This window comes from Calonectris borealis, chromosome 2 (assembly GCF_964195595.1).
Source record: "Calonectris borealis chromosome 2, bCalBor7.hap1.2, whole genome shotgun sequence".
NCBI classification, from domain to species: Eukaryota; Metazoa; Chordata; class Aves; order Procellariiformes; family Procellariidae; genus Calonectris; species Calonectris borealis.
Window position 1 is genome coordinate 110,114,946 of NC_134313.1, and position 20,740 is coordinate 110,135,685.

Sequence of the window (20,740 nt, forward strand, 5' to 3'; positions counted from 1 at the left end):
ATTTTTAGGTCCATGATGCTTTTAGACAACACCAACAAAAATGATAGCAATTAAAAAAAAACACTTACCTGATGAGATGTCTATTCGGTTCTTCTTCACTTGGGTGACATTGATATGGACGCTGACTTTGCCTTCATTTATATCAATCTCAACATTCCCCAGATCATCTGCAAAGTTGCTGAAGACAAGAAGTCCATTGGGGTTCCAGGTTCGGAAAAGGAAACTGACTGAAAACAGATCCTGGCTTGGACGACCAGGAACCTCAAGGTAACTGCTGGCATTGAAAAAGACAGGCACTGTATGTGGCTCCACACAAGAAAAACTTAAATTTCCCTAAGTAAAACACAAAAAAAGCAAAAACATAAGCAAAAATTGTAAGATTCCGGTAAATTCATAGCTACCTCTAGAAAAGTATTCTATGTTTCATTCAACCTAGAGACTATTATGATCAACGCAAGTTGCATGTAAAAATGTGTTATTAATTGTTACTATTGTAATGTTGTTGCTGATGTTTCTGTTTTGTCTAGCAGTGGCCCCATTATATTTTGTACTGTACATACACACAATAAGAGACAGGCTTTGCCCTGAAGAGTTATAGTCTAACTAAGATGAAGCTTAGACGAAAGCATTAATATTCCCAGTTCAAAGATGAAGAAATGAATCACAGCGAAACTTGGGCTTGTTCGTGGTCACCAAAGAAGCCTATAACAAAGCAGTAATTCATCCTTTTATAAAAACGAAATACAGCTTTCCAAATACTCTTATATCAATGTGTCAATCAACACAATATGTGAGGTTGTGAAAGAAGGATGTATAATACCTCATGAAGAGCTAGGCTCTCTGTTATGTTTTCTACTCAATAATACCAGATAAGCTAATACTTCATTTCATGAAGTAGAAGGATGTGGAGTAGCTGATCATGAACAATACCTAATATTTGTAGTTAGTCAATAATTTTCTCTGTAAAAGAAACTGCAGTTTTCACACTGTAAAATTTTACTCTTTGGGAAATTGACAAAAATCCAGTCAACTTTATTGATTTCCAAGGCTTTAAAATGTATCTGTAAACAAGACTAGAATTACGGACATGAATTTTTCACTCGGGTTCTCATGTAATTTCTCACGAAAGACCACAATGGTAGGATGTATTACCATTTTTTTCCTTAGAAATTGTAAATAATTTGTAGCAATCTCTGTCCAGAATTGACTTTTTAGTGCATCAATGCAAATATAACAGGAAAACTTCCTCTGCTGAAGAATTCCTCTAACATGTGGCAAAGTGGATCCTGTTCTATGGTTAGGTTTTCTGATGCACTGTGGCACATGGATATTCTGTGGCAATTTCAGTTCAATTTGGGAGGGAAGAATTTTATCTCATGAAGTATGGAAATTATTACTATGGTCAAGATAGCAATTCCTTTGATATTTATTTGTACATTAAAAAAATATTAAGGATTGAACAACATTTTTGGAGGTACCCAGATGTTTAGAGATGAAGTTCACCTAAGCACTGTTCAGAATCCCAATAAGAGTCAGTCATTATCAGATAAGTATTTTTAAACTCCATGTTACTGACTTCCTGATATAAGCTTTTATGTCACATATTTTTGTATGCATAGCGTACAAACGCATTTGAAAGTTCATCTTGAGGGAAATTAGAGAATTTGGAAGCAAGATAGGAACTTTGTATCTGAAAATGTGTGGGAGGAAAGTCCTAAGTAAATTTTTTTTAAAGTAATTATTTTCAGTTGGAGATGGGCTAGATGAAGTCAATAAGGAAGCAAAATTTAGCACTCATTTACCAGTGTCCAAACCCGTCACTTTTTAAAACAACACCACATCAGAAAACACCTTATCTGTGTCATAGCAAGATACCACCTGTGAGGCAGATTCAGTTTCTTATATAGTATTTCCATGTCAAAACTAAATGAATAAAAATAATAGTTCTTGAGCATTCACGAGAGATTCTTAGATTACTCTGCTATAACCACCTCTTTTTCCTACAGAGCGTCAGAAGTTATACTGCCAGACAGTCTACCTATAAAGGCCAGCAGAATTAGTAGCAACTAGACTATCAGCTTGGCAGCCACCATTATCAATTAAGAAACACTGATCTTTCCAATAATCTGGAACTAGAGAAGAGATTTCTTTATACTGATCTCCTAAAAGTTTTGTTCCTATCTTTATGATAAAATCTCAGCATTACAAACGATGTTCTTTTCATACACCCATGTTCCACGGATAACAAAAAATATCCAGGATTTAGGAAAATAATTAGCTAAAACAACTATAGGAAGCTTTTAAATTACAGTGTTATGAGAGAAATTACAACTACTTTCTGAGTAAAGGCAAAGGACCTCCCATTATCTCCTTTGCTGCTAAGCTGTTTGGCTATTCTGGGTGGTTTTGGTTTAAAAGTTGCCTCGAGATTTTAAGTTTTCAGACAACTAAGCATTAAATCAAAATAGTTAACTCATTTGTTTGAATAGTTTTAGTCTGGACATTTCCAAGTGTGCTACAGAATACTTTTGCTTAAACCACAAATACAGAAAAAAAAGGTGGAGTGGCTGAAATACCCTCTGTAACCCTTTGTTAACATTCTCAGTGTAATAGTCACCCTATGGATTAGAAACAACTTCTGTTACATAGTTAAGGCAGTCCTGTGTAGATGCAGAAGGCAACAGCATTTTGTAAGAGCTGACATCTCACAGTTCAGTCACAGATGCCAGTTAAGTACTTAATCCTTAGAAAGGATTTTAGACATTTTTAGAGTTTAGACATTTTTAAGAGCTTCTTTTGCTGCCTTGTTACCGAGAGGAACTAACAATTTCCTCATAACAAGAAGGCTTTCATATCCAACTGACACTCTCCTGTCATCCTGATGCATGGGATACTTGCATGTATAACACCTATTAATGTTAATGGCACTGAACGCATTCAAATCCTTTTTCACACCAGTGAATGCATTTATCATGAACAGCCTAACTGCATAAAAGATTTCTTGAGGAAGTAACATATCATTCTAATTTCTCTGCTAGTTAGTATTTTCCCTACTGAGCTATTCAGATTAATCTGAACTGGATTATCGATTCCTTCTATGATAATTCACAAGACAACTCCTCTTTTAATAAAGCCCATTTGATAGCGATTGCTCACGGTCTAGGTCAAAAGTTCAAGCTAAATCTGCAGCTTGTCTCTATAAGAACATCCCCGTTTTTCAAAGAGAAAGAGATCCTTTTCTGTAGATTCAGAGTGACTTGCTGGGCAATGACATCTGGAAGTCAAACACTTACTGTGCACTTATACTGAAACTGTTAATCTTATCAGAGAATTTTTCATACTACATTGGAAGGGAAATGGTGAAAACATCTTAATTTGGGTAGCTTTAGCTTTGTATCATGACCTTTAATCTGTGCTGCAAATTAGCTTCATGATTACTTCTTTTAAATCAATTTTGCCACATTCAGATGTTATCCCTTGTGGAAATACTACTGGGTCTTAAAACCTTTCCCAATTAATAGATCTAGTGGCTGAATACGTAGCTCCCAAATGAGAGGTAATGAGTTTATTAAGACTACAATACCTGTTGAATCAGGATGGATTACACAGTACAGGCAATGTACTGTATGCTAATGTTTATCATGTTATTTCAGTATTTTTCTCAAAATAGCTTATTACTCATCTTCAAGCTTAACATAATGTTTGCTTAATATAAATAATTTAAAGAAAACACTCATCTTAAATTTGTATATGATTGCACTCAGTAATACATGGCATAGCAGCTGCAGAAGGGTGAAGCATAAACCTAGTGGATATAAGGATGGAGGGTAGCAAATATGATTCTCCTCAGCATTTTTCAGTTACAGGCTTTAAAATTGGAGACACTGTTCTGTGGAAACTAAATCCAATTCGTATTCACACTGCCTGCCCTTAATATACCTCTGGGTAGGAAAATTTGATAAAGTGACTAAATTCCTAAACTCAAATTTCCCCGGACTACTTCTTGTTAGCTGCATATTCTAGTCTCTTCTCACTAGTGGTACAAGTGTCAATATTCTTCAGTTATGCAAGGTAACGAAAGTCCTACAAAGCTTGTTGTATTTTAGTAGAAAACATAGAAAAGATGGACTGGAAGATTGTTTACAAACACGTTCCCTGTTTCCATCTTAGTCTTGAGTCAATTTGTATCCAAGAGTCAGCACCTACTGTGCTAGTTAGTCACTGCCAACTCTTGTTTGCAACTTGGTTCAGGAGAAAAGCAGACACTCACATTCTCTGTCTCAGCCGTCCTTTTCTCCCCGACTCTCCCTTTTAGGCATCTTTATCATTTACCTCATTTATCTTCTCTGAAAACAAATCAGGCTCCGCTAGTAAGAACAACAATAACTGTTCAAGACCATCCATCTGACTCATTCTCCCCAAAGAACTGTTGCCATCTTATATATCACAAAGGACTGCCAAACTTTTTTCCCCCTTATTCTTATCCTCTAAATCTAAAAGAAATATGTTATTAAAGTCAGTGCTGGACTTTATTCAAGTTTAAAATACTTTTAAATTGTCTTTACATCCTTACCCTTCAATAAGTTAAAGAGATGCTTGGTGGTGCCTTTTCGCTCACAACACCTATGTATATGAGACCTAAAAATTTTTTTAACTTTAATTTTGTTCAGAGACAAAACCTCTGTTCAGCCTCCTCATTCTGTAAAATTAACTTGTCAACTCCCTTTCACTGTGTGACTTCTGAAATTCAACTATCTGCATCTAAGAATATTTTTTTTCTTTTGTCTCACACCTCTTTAAAATCATTCTTTCCTCTGGGGTTTTTCCCCCCTTATAATACGCCCCATCATCATACTGATTACTTTGCTTGTGTTCCACTTCTTTATATTTGGTCTGTCTTGCCTCTACAGATAATACACTGTTTAGGGCAGGGTATGCCTACTGTTTTGGGTTTGTACAGGATCTCCCACAATGGAGCTTTGATCCTTGTTGGATTGCTTAAGTGCCATCATCATAAACATGATTAACAACAACAGTAGTCTCAACCAAGTCTATTTTTCATGCTAAATCAGGCTAAAAACTAGAAGGAAAAAAGCTTTTGCAAGAAACATAAAAATCCATGTTGATTTAGTTAGACTAAAATTGATTTCGCTTTTGAAGAGCTGAAGCAATTTAAGTAATTCTACTGAAAACAAAGGTCACTTCTATTTTTATAGCCATTCTCAGAATTGGAAATCAACAGAACCATCAAATTAAACTCGCACGCCACAGCCTCTTGATGTAGCACTAACACTGCCAAAGCTTCTTATGTGGATTTTACTTTCATGTTACAGGTAACAGAATTTTAAAACCAAGCAAAGAAAGAAAGAAAGAAAGAAAAATAAAAAACAGGGAGATGATTTTACAGAGACTTTACAGGCCTGCTAGCTATGCCACACTTCTGAAAGGATAGGATTTGCACTACAGAAACCCCTTAAGTAACACTTCTGTTCAGAAAGAGGCTTTAAGAATATGTCCTACTAACTTGCAGTGGACTCGACTGTGTAAAACGGAAAGATTGCTCCTGTACAAAGATCGTTTTCTAAATCAGGCATCAATCTTTGAAAATCATGGTTACATTACAAGCTTAAAATGCACTGCAGGCAGGAAATCACAGGCAATTTTGGAAAAAAAAAAAAGTCAAAGATTTAGGAGTTCATGCGACTGAGTCAAAAAAATTCTAAAAGTGGAGTCTTCCTCCATGGCATATATATCATGCTCTTTGCCTTTGACAATACTGAAGAAATTCATGTATAGAAAAGGTTCTAAATATCAGGCTGTATTACTGAGCTTGTATAGGCAAACATCACACATTCAAAATTATCCTTTGTATTACCTTGACCATTTAGCCATATTGTTCATACAATTATATGGAACTTCAGTATTACTATCCAAGGAGTAATCAAATGGTAATCAAGCCTTTGCACTTCATCATCACTGCATATGTAAATCTTTACTATTTATTACATAAAGAGAAAAGCAATAGTGGAACCATACATATAGTTTGCAGTACTTTGTGAAACTATAAGCTTGTACAGAAGAAAGCTCTGAACAACTTATTCAGACCATCTCAAACTCATGGCAATAATACATTTATTTCTTACCCACATTGCCTTTTTATGCCAGCAAGTAATTTTAGGAACGTTTAGAGCCTTAAAAATACAGTAATTAAAGTACATTCTTTCTTAATCGCCCTACCCATAAAGCTGCAAATTTGAACATGAAAGCATCTATGAATGCTTAAGCAAGAGAAAAAATAGAATAAAATGTTAATAAGCTCTGTAATGTTAATAAGCTAAATAACGATTTTCAAGTCTAATATCTTGAGGCTTTTCAGAGATACCAGAAAGGCCTGTAGAAGCATTCCCTTCCAATGACTTTTGCACTCCAGCAATCCAACTAGCTCTGCAGGGATGGAAGGATTTAAAGCCATGAGAAAGCTGCAATTGATTTAATAATAAATCTTGTCTGCGCTGGTTTTGGACTACTATAATTTGGGAGGAAAGGAAAGAAGTACTTATTGGTTCAGCTGGTTTTCTTTTAAAAAGTAGTTATCTGATAATGAAGGTTGATTTTGGAAAGATGAAACAGGACCCCAGAAGTAAAATGCTCAGACATAATAATTAAAAAAAGTCACAAATGTACATACAATAAGATCCTTGGGTATGTGATAAAATTTGGTTTGTGTTCTGTATCATTCCAGTATATCACAAGGATATCAGCTACATACTCACAAACCTTCTAGTCTCCTTTAGAAGGAGAAGCAGAAGTTTAGACGACCATTAAATTATGCTCTTACCACATTAGAAGGTTCCAATTTCTTCCTCTTGGCAAGGTCAGTGATATTATTGCCATTGTAGTTGATGCTCTCCATGCAGCCTTTGAAATTCTTCCTACTGTTAGAACTTGGCTTCCCAGAAAAAGGCATGCCTCCAAAGGTTATCTTTGAATGAAATAGAAAATGGTAGATAGTTACTGGAGGGCAAAGACTTTTAAACAAATTTGCTTTCTTTGAACACTCAAACATGGCGAATGAGAGAGCTGGCAACCCTGCTTACAGAAAAAGGAAGTATCAAATAAGCACTGCAAAAGCAGAAAAAAAATCTGTAATGAATTTGTGATTGTAAGTATTTATGGTAATAAATCCCAAGTATTATTACAATTGTCCAAATAGCGAGCAGACACATATCACAGTTGTTCATATATGGACTGCTCTTCTGATAGCTACTGAAGAATATGTATTTCAAACAAAGATCTTGGAATAAATGTCCATCCCAGTATTTTTCTAAACAACAGTAGACATGAAATTAGCCCGATAACCTGATTGAAATCATTCGTGCAGCTCTAACTGTGTGACAGAGCTCAGACTACAACACAGCAGCGGTGGGCTCCAATACGATACATTTGTTTCCTTTAATGCTTATATATCTACTTCATCTAGCAGAATTTTACAGAATCACATAGTTAAAGATGCTATGCCCTGTTAGACAGAAGCGCCTTCCACTACTGGGAACATGCTTTTATCATGTAGTTATAGTCAATGAGGAGTTACCACACGACTTAGCAGGCCAAATCAGCTCCATAGAGAAGATGAAGACAACCACCGCAAAGACTCAGCCATCAAGGTCAAACAGGAATTGTTTTCCTCTTAATGCTGAATTTCATTACCCTAAAACACTGGGTTATCCAGAATCTCTAGTGTTAAAAGATGAAGAAAAACAAATATTTTACAACCTAAAAATGTTCATCTCTTACAAAGTCTCTCCCTGTCACTCCATAGAGACTATACAGGTCTCTACCGCATCAGGGTCTTTTCTCAAATGTTTGAGAGTGAATAAATGCTGCATGTTTTCATTAATATTTTGCAGCCCAAATGCGAAGAATAAGGGACTCATGAGATTAGTCCTTGCAATCTATGTTAAGTATTTATATCCAATAGTTGACAGCATAAATAGCAATGACACCTAGCTTCCCTGCTCCATGAATGCTCACAAAAATGTCTACTTGTAGTCTGCTGCTGAGATTTGGCAGAGTGAAGCTTTTAAATATCATTCATTGCTAATTCCATTTGTTATTACTGACAGCAGGAAAATGCAGCTCTAGGGACACATTTTCCATTTTAAAAGCATGTAAGATATCACTTTCTATCCCAAAGAGGAGGCTTTGACTTGGCATATAAGAAGAACTAAAGCTATACAGCTGAAAACCAAAATCTTTAAAATTGCACATACCAACAATGTAAAAGTGTTTCGCGGGACACATCCTCAGGTATTATAAATTGACATGACTTGACTTTAGAGAAGATACAGCACTTTACGTGAACTGAAGAATGTGACTGTAATATTTTAATGGCTGTCAAACATTCTTTTGCATGTTATAGTCATGTGTTTGGACAAGAGAAAATGGAAAGGAAAGCATTTTGAAGAAAAGGAGAAAAATTGCAAAGACACGTACCATGACAGTGAGTTAAGAGGGACTCATAGGATTTTTTTTTTTTTACCTTGAAAATGCAATCAGAACTAATGTTTATTCTTCTTTTGTGCTTACTTAACTTTTCTGAAAGAGATTAACCTAGAAACTCTTTTTTTTATGAAAAATAGTTTTGATTCTTTCAGGTTTATCCACTGTGATTAATTCATCACAAGGGCAACACATTTAAGTTTAGTCTGTGATGACTAACTCCAAAACCAGTGAGATAATTGAGAGGAAAGGAAGGAGAAGAGTTAAGGCTCTTGCATTTATATGAACCACAGAAACACGTATCCAGACACACTCAACTAAGTTCCATTAAACACGAGGGGTTCCATGTACATGGAGACTGAAATGTATCTTTGAGAACTGCCAGTGAGGTCTTTAATGTCAGAGAAGAGAAGAAGGTGAATCTCCTGGATTCTACTCTTACTAGAAGTAAATTTATTGTATGCAATGTATTTATTATGTAAATATGTTACATATATATATATATATGCTTTTTTTAATATATATGTGTGTGTAGAGAATTGCCCTGGCTTATGGCATTCAGCCTAACTTTTTCTGTAATTCACTCACTTGAAAATCTTTAATAAAATCTATCTCTGTGAGTTTTCAATAGCTCAATTCAGATCTTCAGTGCTCGATGAGTAACAGAGATACAGGTAAATTTGCTCATTATTTTCTCATTATAACTGCTACCGAAGAAGGCATTCATAAAGATTTGTTGGAATATAAGTAAATATTTGATTCGGTAACATTTACAATCACAAGTAATTTTTTCAAACATTCATATCATATTCTTGATCAAAAGATTGTTTGTAAAACTATCAATACACAAGTTAATTCACACTTTTCTGCATTACATCATTTTGATTCCTTCTTACTGCTTAAAAAGTTGCAAGGATGGAAATACATGTATTTGGCTTGGCCAACCACATTAATTCTCATTAGAAACAGTAAAGAGTGCAAGAAAATCATTATACAAGTTTGTAATAACCAAAGTGCTGAAGTTCATATAACAATTTAGAGGAACTGAGCAAGTTCATAATAGTAGAAGCCAGAGTGTAATCAAACAACAAATCCACATTTAATTACTACCAACATTTGTGTGCATTAACCTGACTGATTAAACAAAAGTTTTCTTAGAACTTTCCTAACTATTTATTGCTTCTTTATAAAATGAAGTTATTGATTGCATATTTGTGAAAATACAAGGAATTACCTACCTAAGACAAGAAAGATCAAGATCCATATTAGTAAAAAGGTTCTAGTCTGCTTGCTTTGCTAAAAATAAGTACTAATTGTCACCACAGAATGAAGCTTTATGATTCAAGTGCAAAATTATCACCTGAATGGAATAACAGATTGTATGGTATTTTTTTTAATCTACTTCCTGCTTACAGCAGCTGCTTTTAGAGATTTTAAAAGTAGTGTATGCTTAGCTTGCTGAATAACATGTATCTCCCATTTTAAAACAAAAGGTTGAGATGACTCTTACACCAGATGGGATCTGGTAGACTAATGAAGAGAAACTTAATTTACACTTAAGAGAGAACAGTGTTGGAAAGAAAATTTCAGGAAATGTAAGGGAAAAAATAATTAAAACGAGTGTACAAAAAAGTACCAAAACATCTTAAATTATATTCGTTTTCTTTTCTCTTCTTATTGGACTTATCTTTATAAAGCAAATTTGAATGAAAACAAACAAGTTTCACTGTCTACCTCATAATCCAGGTCCAGGTAATCAAATTCTCCATTGGTTCTGAAGTGCTGCATGTGTCTGTCCAGGGTGAGATTGATGTTCCTCCCATGGCGCTCTATGATGATGGAGTGCCAGTGGTGATCGTCCAAGAGGCTGCCTGTCATCACGGATGTGTGGCCATAAATAGAGCCAAGCTGGTTGCTGCCTAAGATGAGAATAGAAACAATAGCAATCCTCACCTCATAACAGTTAGGTAAACATTTTCCTCTTGCTCTGTCAATATTTCACCTGAATCATACCAGACACACAATAAGCTGGAGGAAGTCACCCCGCTATGAAGCTAAGATCTGCCCAGTGGAGAGTTGCTGCCATAAATACAAATAGCTAGACCAAATACAGCAAGTAACTGATCAGTGAACTGTATGAATAGTTATTTGTAATAGTAGTTATTTGGAAGCGAACCAGAGAAGCAATACCAACTTTCAGTTGTAAAGTTGTTCTCAACTAGGGGTTTTCTGTGTTTTCATCCCTATGTTACAGAAATGAAAAGCTGTCACCTTTGGGCCAGGTCCTGAGCTTCCCTGGAATTGTACTGATTTATGACTGTTGAGGAAGACATGGTGCCTGATAACAGACTTTGGTAACAAAAAAGCCTTTTCAGTCTGAGTTCTACATTTTGTAGGCTCTGCCAGTATAGCTATACCCGCGAGCATATAGGAAAAGGCTCAATGCAGACTGAGCTAACAGCAGCAAAAAATGTCTTCTGCTAACATAGCTTATTTCGGTCTTTCCTCCTGCAGCAACCTTCCTATTCTGGAAGTCAAACTACTAGCAAGAGTACAGTTTTGCAATTCTCTGTTTTCCAGGGGCTTTTGCCAGTGCAGCTATACTAGTCAGAGACCACATCTCATTGCAATCTGACTGACATAGCTAAGCCAGTGAAGGTTGATAGCATGGATCTCAACTGAAGCAGCAAATGACTAATTCAGCAGTAAGTTTAAAAAATTGCTGCAGTGCCCAATAACTCAGTGCAATATTCCCTGTTCGGAATACATGAGGACCTAAAGCATTTCTGGAGCTGAGAATTTCTTACCATCAAGCATGCCTGCAACTCAGACACTAAGGTTTGTGCATGTTGGTAACACATTCTGGCAAATCACACTTCCGTGGCTTAAGACATTACTCCCCTACAAATGACCATACTGCCTTTTAGCTGAAGGCCACTGATCCTTCAACAGCTGCTGGTTTAAAAAAAAAAAAAAAATTCCATGCATGTCCATGGGCCTCAGTTTCTTCAATGCAAAGTAAAATCCAACGCAAAGCGAAACCTAAATCCACCCCCATCTCCCCATCCTCCCCCACAACAATGTTTGAAACTAAGTCACGGGATTTCACCAGGCAAAACGAACATCCTTTTCCACTGACTCTGGTGCAAAGACCATACTCTCAGGCAGAAGAAGAATAATACCATAAACCATTACTTCTGTTTATTAAGTGAGTGTGTGTCACAGGGCCTATTCCCATTTATCAGCCTAGTGATTTAAGAACATCCCCATCAAGCACGTATATGGAAGTTATAATAGCTTATAAAGACAGATTGAACTGAAGAATATGGAGAAACTGGAAATGAATGGGTTAGCATTGCAATTAAAATTGTTAAAAATAGATAACTGCTATAGGAAGATGTGCTTTCCTCCTCCTCATCTGCTCATGTTGATCTTTAGAAAAAGAGCAGGAGAAGATGCTAGTGGAAATAATTACTATTCAATATAAATAATGAACAGAATAATTTGCTCTTCACATGTCTGTAAGAGAACTAAGGAAACTTATGTGAAATCTTTTTCTAAAACTCTTCTGTTTGAAGGGAAAAAAAAGCCTGAAACCAGATAAATGTGGGTTTTTTTCATAATAAATGTACTTTATAAATCAGGTCACTCATGAGCCTGTAGTCTTTCACTGGGAGGGAAAAAGGAGGCTGGAACTAGAGTAACATGTACAGGATTCCGTCATAAGATTGCCTGATAAACCGGTATGTCTTCTTTCCTTTCCTAGTCCTACTTCTCAGATTCTAGGAGGGCTGCTGAATTGCAACTGTAGCTTCCCAGATTGATACCTTTTTTGCTGCAAGGTTCCTAAGGGTGACCTTTATTCATCTAGCACTGATGACAGTGTCCGTCTCTCACACAAAGCCACAGCTGAAGGCAAATACAATTCTAGCAAGGCTTTTTTCTTTGTGGCAAGTTTGTAATGAAAATATATTGCTGATCCTGTTTTTCTGTATGATCTTATTTTCATGGTATCTCACACAGAGTAAAAAGGAAGGAATGGAACAGAAAAAAAAAAACCAACCATACAGAAAGGGAATGAACAACATTTTCACCAAATTATCTGATTAAATTATGTGGCTTGCCATATTACTGCGGAAAAAAGGATGTAATGTTTGACCTAAAATTTTTTTGGGAGAGTTAAAAAGTACACAAAATTAAACAATCAATGCATACCTAAATTTAAATTTAGAACAAGTTTGGCTTTCTTCAGTTCCAAGGTGATATAGTCTCCTTGCTGTCCTTCTCCGTGGAAGATTACACCTTCGCTTTCAGAGGTCTTAAATTTCAAAGAGATGACATCTTTCAGTGTTTTCATTTTCTTGTTCCTGAATCTGTATGGTAACACTACATGGCCATCAAAATTGATAACATCAGCCCCTAAAGGAAAAAGCAAATAACATTGTTGATGAGTGATTATATATTCCTGTGGCCACTGGAAAAACAGACATGCCGTATGTAGATTGTACCTGAACCGAACAAAAAATGTGCAAGTGTGATACGCATTGTAAATACATTTTCTCTTGACCAAAATTTAATACTATAAAAACTCGAAACCAGGCAGGAAATAAATTTAATCCATAGGATATAAAACAAGCAGATTTGGGGGGACAAATACTACAACTGTACTCAGCATCTTTTGTTTTCTCTCAAATATAGTTGCTGCCAGGTACACTTTTCCTAATTACAGCTGAAAATGAAAGACAAACTTCTGAGTGGTCATTAATAATTCATTTGATACCTCTTTAAAATCCAGTATAGGTATCTGTGAGGACTGTAAACAGTAAAACATGAGCCCAAAGAAATTGCCTAGCAATTTTAAAAGATTCCTCAAACTGTATGTAAACCATAGGCATAAGCCTTGTCTAGGTCAGTTTTACATGGAAATCTTGGGTAAATTGTAACCTCCACTAATTTTGAGAAGAAAAAAAAGTTCTGTCATTAGGGCGAATTTTTGTTCCAGGTTTGGTTTTATTAAAAACCTGGGAAGAAAATTGAGGGATGCAATCACTATCATTTAAAGTCAATCCAATATTCATGTAAATGTTGCATAATGACACTATAAAATTCCATATTGTCTTATTTTCATGACTTAATCTCTACTCTAAAGAATGAAGCTAGATCCACAGAACTTGATTCCATTCAACAGACGTACTTCTGCTGAGTATTGAATCTTGTCTTTTAAGCAGAGCTCAGTAAAATATTCCTTAAAAAGGAGTTAATAAAGAAAAGTTCAATTTTTTAAAAGAAAAATGCATTTCCCACCTATATTCAAAAACATTCACACTTCTTATTGGCATACCATATTCATACCAGTCATTTTACGCTCTGAATGAAATGAAGGATGGCATTTTATCATATATTCTTCAACCACATCTGATTTTTGCCTGCTTCTGTGGGCTGCTCTTCAATGATTGCTTGCAACTTTTTAAAATTCCTAACTTGTTTTTGCTGTTATGGTGGGAAGTAATTTAAATCTTTCAGACCCCCTCAAAAACACAGAAACAAACCCACTCCTGTTGTGTAATTAACACAGAAGCATCTTTTCAAACTCCATTAAAACACTTGTACACTATGCCTAAATAACTGCATATATTTCAATTTGCATTTATATGGCTTACATTAGCTGATTATGCTAAAACCTGTTGCCTTTGTTCTTACAATATATGTCAAACACACATTTAAAAAATGCTTACTTTCAACTAATCTCTGAAATAATATTTTACACCCTGATTCAGAGAAGAGCCTAAACAAACGTGTACATCCATCCCTGTCTTAAGAATTTAGGAACCATCAAAATGGTCTGCTGAGTCAATTTTTACTACTGTTGTGTCCTCAATTGCTATCAAAGAACTGCTTATGTATAGCATCTGTATAGGTTGCTTTTTCACATTCTATAATTTCCATAAATACTTTTCACAGTGATATAAGAGCTATTTGAGTGTCAAAGAAGAGCATTCAATCAAGCTTCATGATGGTTAGCATTTATTTTCTGGATAAAAGTATGTAAAACCAAAACCAGTATTTCATAAATGATTTCTATTTCATTGTTCAGTCAAAAAAATCCACAACCCATCTTGTATTCATTAACTAAAACGCACCCAATTGAGACTGAGGCTTGCAGTCATGTTGATTAAATGCATATTCATACATCCTTACATCATTGAGCATAGCAAGTTTTCAAATATAAAGACCAACACATTATGCTTCCATCATTTAGGGTTTTCCCCACAAATCACTAGTATAATAAATAGTTCTCTACTACTTCCAGGTCATTTATTTTGCTGACACAAAGATTCTCTGCATGCTGATGAAGTATGTGATATCTGTTTCTGGTTGATACAACCGTTTTTCCTCTGTACATTTTTAATAAATCTGTATGTGTAATCACAATATGTTCATTATCCTCAGTTGACACAAACTGCTGACTCTCTAGGGATTATTACAAATTGCAGAAGTTAATAACTTTGCTACCTTGCAGAAACTACGTTTACAGTTCCTAAGACTGATACGGAGGAAGCATGACAGTGGACAGTTGTTGGCCTACAGGTCCACCTAATTTATACTAAAGATAAAATTATGGATCTCGGCACAGCATGGATCATCAGAGCTTGTGATTCTACCTTCATAATGCTGTTGCTTTTTAAGCTTAAGAGTTTTAAAGATAAGTAATGTTTTCTGCAAACCAGCATCAGCGTATGTATTTCAGAGTCTACCTGAGATCAAAGTGTAAGACATGCTATCTCGTACTCACTCATACTCACACATTGGCTCAGATACAAAGGCCACTAGTATTAATAGAGGGAGCATTAAGCATGTCAAAAAAAGCTGTGTTAAACCTGGAAAGTAAGTCTAATCACTCTGCTTACCTTTTCAAGTTAGATCAGAAAAAAGTCATAGAAATAAATCTTTCTCTAATCACAACAGCCAAAGACTCCACAATTCTTCCTGTGGGAGTCAAAGGGATCCAGAAGATTGAGGACGCAGATTCTATAATGCAAGTCTCCTCATGTCTCCATAAGACGTTGTCCCTCTCCTTTCTAAAAGATTAATAGGCATATGCAATGCATTTCTGTGTCACACTAGTCTTTTAACATACTTGAATCAGTAGCAGCTCACTGTCATCAAACAGATGGGTAACAGTCACTGAAAGATTTGAAGGCTCTCTCCAATGGCCAAGATTTTTTTTTTTAATGCATAGACTTTTTCATGGATCACATTGACCTATTGCCATGTCTGTGGAAAGCAGGTCAAAAGGAAGAATTTTAAATTTCTGAATTTTTAGTTCCAACCACTTCTTCAAATTATATAGAACTATATGCTGAGTCTTCCATAGCATTCTCTCACCCTTAATTATCAGGCTAGAAGTAACCTGTGCTACGTATACCTTCCATTCCTGCCATTACTTGCATCACATAGTTGGAAGCACCAGTTCTAGACTCTTCTTGCCATTAGAAAGAAGGTAGACAGAGATGTTATTTGCACAATAATCATGCAGTCTTTGTTCATCTCTGCTTCTGATTAGACAAAGAACTAAGACACTCGGACCCAAAGGTGTCAGATTTGTTGTTAGCAGTTGAACTCTGCAATGAAACAGATTACAGCCATATAACTGGAACCTACCCCAAATCTTCCTAAACCTGCAAAGACTTTTGATGAAATGATAAACTTTGACCCCTTATTGTTTATGCCAACTAAAGGATGAAGAAATTTTATTCAGTACGTAAAACATGAGCATTACAAATTGACTGCAATATCCCATATTTATTAGTATATAATATATATCTCGTGTATATCAGGATGAAGCGATATATATTAGAAATATCACTTTTCTTCATAAAACACACCTTACAATACACATTCCAATAATAAATACTTACTAAGCTCTAAGTGCAACTAAAACTCTCAGCCTGATCTGGTTCTTCTGAATGACAAATTCCAGGAATGTAAATCAGCTCAAAATTAAATGTCAGGATAGCAAGTTGTATTTGTGGTGCAAGAAATCCATTAAAAAGTTATCAGCATCCAAGGAGGACACATTTTCTCTGGCACAGATGCAGATGTTGCTCTCAGAAATGAGGCCACCCTGGTTCATATTCTGAGTCTGTATTCAGAAGCAACAGTATGTGATTTCAGAGGTGCGGTTACCTTGTACACACTCACGATTCAAGTAAATTCATTACTTCTGGAATTTGTTTTGAAGAAACAAAGAAAATGGTCAGAAAAATACTGTAACAGAGATTATATCAACCCGTTGTTTTAGCTTGCCTTACAAGCTGTCAAGAGATCCAAGGAGTGCCTTCTTGAGATTTTTGTATGTACTTTTAGAAAAGTATGAAATCTGTTTATAGAAAAAATATCTACATGAAAGTCACTCTATTATCACAAAAATCATACTTCTACATAAAGCAAATTTGCTAACCAGATTATACGCTTTTGAATGTACATATAACTGCTTTGAACAAATGCTACAAATGAAAGAAAATTGATGGACATTACAGCTTAAGCAACCTTCGTAACAAATATACATCATAAAAAATACTATTCCATACACAATGTCAGAGATTGTCTTCCACTAACATTTGTTAAATTTACTTTCTGATGGTTATAGGAACTCCTATACGGGGTATATCATCATTCTCCTAAGGCCAGCTGGTACCACTTTGTAACATCTGCAAAAGTTCCCTTAACAGTCAGGCATCTATCTGATCCAGAGCACACCAGGACAATGACTTGACTTCTGTGGGTTTGTGGATTCACAATATACTGCCCATGAAAAGGCAAGTATCTCTTTTGTACCTATGGCATTGTTGCAGTTATGCATACGTGTTCTTCACATCATTCACTGAAGCAAATTCACATCACACACACTAACAAAACTGAGTAAAAGCAGCACATTTTTCCAAAACCTGGCTCTGACTTGCTATGTTTTGAAAATCATTCAATTAAAAAAAGAAACAGCAGTAATCTTTAATTAAGCAGGTTTTTTTATGCATAGCTGTGCTGGCAGCATGCACATGGGTCTGCATGATAATTCAATCACCTAAAGATTACATAGCAATTATGTTTAAGAGTTATCATATGTAGGACTGTGGTAATGACTTGTGTTCCTTCTATGATGACACTCAGCTATTTAATATCATGGCAATTACCATGATGCGGAATGGTACTTAGACAGGAAACCATATAATTCCTATAATTGCAGTGTAAATATATAATTTTTCTCATCCTTAGCCACTCAACTACCAGCATTAGTAGGAAAGAGACCTAAGCCATCACATACCGTATGTTCACCTGCATTCAAGTGGTCTAACCATTCTCAGAGGCTAGTGCTGCAATGGGGGAAAATCTTTTTTTAAAAAAAGTGCAAAAAAAAGTGAGAAAGAGGGAAAGAGGGAGAAAAAGGAGAAAATGCAGAAAGATGGGGGGGGAAGAAACTGAAAATACTTTTTTTTTTTAAATTACATTTATATAGGAAGTACAGCTCTGATTACTTTCAATTTGATTTCTCCCCTGTTGGATTTCCTACAATATGGATGGACTGGATAACACTGCTGACATCTTAAAAATATAACATCATTTTCACCTGGCTAGGAAGATGTGTTAGGCCTTACCACCATATATGTCTGAGATGCCTCATTAAAACCATTTCATTAGTTAATGGCATCACTGCATTCAATTTTCCTCTAAAAAATAATAAAGTCAGGAAGCCTTAAAAATATAGACAGGAAATTGGTGACAAATGTGACCCCATTCCCAAATCTCGAAGGAAAGTAAGTCACCGGTCACAGGTCTCCCTACCTATGCTTTTGTCCTGTACTTTCGGCCACATGCAGGATTTGGTAAAATTTGGTCAGGGAATCAAATATGCATGAAGATATTTTATTTGGTGCTCCAAAATAATTTATTAATTAATTATAAAGAAACGACTTCAAATCAGACTCAAGCTCCAGAACTTCTCTATTTCCTTCCTTTCTGGTGAGAGAAGTGTAACTATCCTCAATGTCAGCATCTGAACAATGAAGAAGTGTGCATTCACAAAGACTCAATACCAAGACTTCCGCACAGCTACTTAGCTACTTTGATCAAGGTACTGCCTAGAATTACTAAAAAATCCCTGCTATCAGATATGGTAAAATAACACTGACCAGAACAAAGCAGAACAGCAAACAAAAATGCTGTTTTTGAGAAAAATGCTTACCATACAGCAAACAAAATCAACATTATTAATTGCAAATTCAACATGTACACATATTTTTAAATTGCTACTGATCTCTGAATGATCAACTCTGCACAGCCTGTACAGAATATTTCACTGGGATACAAAAGTTCTGTACTATTGGTCCACAGCGACCTTAGGTGAAATTTTCTCACTCCATTATCTCTCCTCCATTATCTCTTATCTCTATTTCATCTGCTTAAATCTTCTGTTTAGATTAAATGATTTTTAGGGGAAAGCGTTTCACTTGTAGCATTCTTTTCTTACCCCATAATGTAAGCCTTATGTCTGATGTACTAATACTATAGTAATAAACAGCATTAACCATGCACTGAGCATCTATCCTCTGAAAACACCAGAGATGCATCAAAGCATCTCTGGCTGGGCCAAAGTATTCCACATGTGTAGTTTCATTTGTTGTAGCTATTAGTCACAATATCATTATGACAAATATAAGCACGTAAACAGTGTTATTTACATATTTTAACAGCAAAAATGAGGTTTTCTCCTAACAAAGCAAGGAATAAGGCTCAAAATCATACCAAAAACAAACTCTCATTTCGTTATTATTCACGACAAATTACATACAACGAAATTACTTCAGAAGACCCTAATCTACTTTTTCAGTAGTTCCAAATTCTGTCAACATGATAGCACCTCGAATTTGCCACTGGAGTCTTTGCAGCTTGAATCTCCGTGGCACTAAGTTAGCTCAGCTCATGTTAGAGATGCATTACTACATCTCATTGCACCAGAAAAATGAGGAAGCCATGTCCCAGCACAGCAGTCAAAAGATTGTCTCCTCTTTTATGTTTTCTTACAATGAGGCAGAGAGCCAAAGGTACTGAGTTTGAACATTGCCTTCAGGCACTACAGTCCAGCTGTACAGACATAGGCAACTTAGTGGCTTGAAATCCGCTGCAGCAAAACTGACACTGCCTTTACTCTTGTTTTCAAAAGGCAATGCATCTGCCACAAAGGCGAAAAGAACCCCCAAAAACCTATTACAGATACAGATGTATCTTGCATATACAATGATGTATACTTCTTCATATTCTAGAAGCATAAGGTGAAGGAAAATCAATTTCAAGTTTCTGTTGCCTGCTTAGCTTCCACTGCACTGAATCTGAATCCTGTCGTTATCTGTCAATGAATCCAACCCTAAGTGATGTCAATGCTTGAAAAAGAAAAAATGCATTTGCTATGAGGTTTGGAATTTTTTTCTTGCTTTTCTTTACATTAGATATAATGTATATATGGCAATGCAATACCAAAGTAGCAAAGAATGTTTTGTCAAGGTGTATTTTTAACTCAATTCTTGGGTAAAAGGCACAAATGTTATTCTTGTATTTTATATTCCTGCCAGAAATCCATGAGGAAGTATTCCCTAAGGTGGTGAGAATGCTTTGCTAAGTTCTGAGTGCAATATCCATTGAAGATATGTCAACAGCACTCGGTACTTTTCAAGTTTTCTCTGAATTTCAAAGCACAGGCATTTTTTCCTATTATTATTATTATAATGCCAGTATACTACTATTCATTTTGCTAGCTTTCCTTTAAATGTCTGTAATATTATATAATGCCAGTATACTACTATTCATTTTGCTAGCTTTCCTTTAAATGCCTGTAAACATGTGGTTCTTTGTCTGGGATAATTTAATGTCTAATAAGAAACAAATGCAACAAGTGAAATTAATAAGCAGGAGAAGAAAAATAGAAAGGAAAGAAAACAATATAAAGAAATGCAATCTAATGACGGCGGCTAAAAGTCGTTGCCCAATTGGGTTCTTTCTCTAATTTGTGTAGCTATTAAACTACATTCCTACACAAGCTAATTGTTGCGCAAGACAATCATTTTGTGATGAGTGCATACACCAGTGCAGTGCTCTGCAGAGTTACACCTAACTTCTGGTTTGTATCATGTAAGATAAAAGCATGTTCTCGGGGAAAATCTAGAGGTCTGGCAAGGCATTAGTTACAGCA

General features: G+C 35.6%; 1 protein-coding gene across 1 annotated transcript in view; it reads right to left on the reverse strand.

Annotated features, from left to right (window-relative positions):
• The window catches only part of CNTNAP2 (contactin associated protein 2), a 1,268,404-nt gene that overhangs the window by 650,141 nt on the left and 597,523 nt on the right, over positions 1 to 20,740 (reverse strand). The window contains exons 5-8 of the mRNA XM_075142928.1: positions 12,715 to 12,918; positions 10,234 to 10,418; positions 6,839 to 6,982; positions 69 to 333 (exon numbers count right to left, since the gene is read on the reverse strand). Coding sequence (XP_074999029.1) covers positions 69 to 333; positions 6,839 to 6,982; positions 10,234 to 10,418; positions 12,715 to 12,918 — 798 coding nt within the window. The remainder of the gene's footprint in view (positions 1 to 68; positions 334 to 6,838; positions 6,983 to 10,233; positions 10,419 to 12,714; positions 12,919 to 20,740) is intronic.